A 1,041-nucleotide genomic window follows, 5' to 3' on the forward strand; every position below is an offset into this window, starting at 1 on the left:
TGAGACTTCTCAGGCTAATCCCAGATTTCTGGAAGCAGGGTTTAATTTTTCTATCTTATAAAATATAAACCTCTGGATACCTTGAAGGTAGAACATTTGTTAAATAATGCTAAAAGTAGTAGTTTGGAAAATCTTCTGGTAAAGATAAGATCAGGTGAAGTGTCTCATATCCTTTTCTTTCTAGCTCTGGCTCTACAAAAGCTGCTCCACTCAACATCAACAAGGTCTCCAGCAGTCTGCTCAACTTCGGCAGGAAGCTCATTGCTCCAGCCATGTCTGGTGCGTCTATTTCACCAATCAACAGCGAGGTACACTCCTCCTCTTCCTCCTCCTCGTCCACCTCCCCGGCCTCGGCCCCTACGCCCATCTTACCACACCTGCTGGCAGATCCGTCAGCTCCGACGCAGACCCAGGGCCAGGCCCAGACTCAGCACTATCGCCTGCTCAAGTCTGAAAGCATGCCTGTCCACCTGAGCAAAGGTGAGCACAAGTAGTCAAAACAGAAATGTTCCAGATTTGTGGCAGGACAGATGTGATGACATCCTTCTTACCATCTACTAGTTGGTGTATTATGTACCCGGTGAATTACCCTTACACCCTTTTTAACACTGGTTGTTGAAGTTTGTTCAGCCTTTTGGTTTGTGTGGTTATGGCAGCATCGGCTTTGACTCTCCTGTCTGTTAGATGGCGTTTCAGGTGGAGTGTCTCAGGCCTCAGCCCAGACTCACAGTGACACACAAGGTAACTGCTGTCATGGCAACTGCTTGTGTGACATGCCCGCCCTTATTTGTCCGTGCTTTCATCACTGCCAGCCCATTTCTAAGCATCCTGCATGTTGTACGCCGTTTGCTCACCTGTCCCTGCTGTTGGTGTGCCAAATGTTACCATAAACAGACATGAGTGTGTGCTGCATGTGATTTTCAACTGTGACCACCAGAGGGAGATCACAGCTCGCTGCATCAGTGCAGATGATGGCATAGGCATCACTAGTGAGCTGCGACATCTCTCATCAGTAGTGCTAAGACTGTGTCCTTTAAAAAA

The 1,041-nt window shown here is 47.8% G+C and overlaps 1 protein-coding gene across 1 annotated transcript in view; it reads left to right on the forward strand.

Annotated features, from left to right (window-relative positions):
- The window catches only part of tbc1d5 (TBC1 domain family, member 5), a 21,239-nt gene that overhangs the window by 16,942 nt on the left and 3,256 nt on the right, over positions 1–1,041 (forward strand). The window contains exons 17-18 of the mRNA XM_005728771.1: positions 185–480; positions 685–741. Of these exons, the coding sequence (XP_005728828.1) occupies positions 185–480; positions 685–741 (353 nt within the window). The remainder of the gene's footprint in view (positions 1–184; positions 481–684; positions 742–1,041) is intronic.

Source organism: Pundamilia nyererei, unplaced genomic scaffold (assembly GCF_000239375.1).
Source record: "Pundamilia nyererei isolate P.nyererei 1_Seehausen unplaced genomic scaffold, PunNye1.0 scaffold00030, whole genome shotgun sequence".
In the NCBI taxonomy this organism is placed as follows: domain Eukaryota; kingdom Metazoa; phylum Chordata; class Actinopteri; order Cichliformes; family Cichlidae; genus Pundamilia; species Pundamilia nyererei.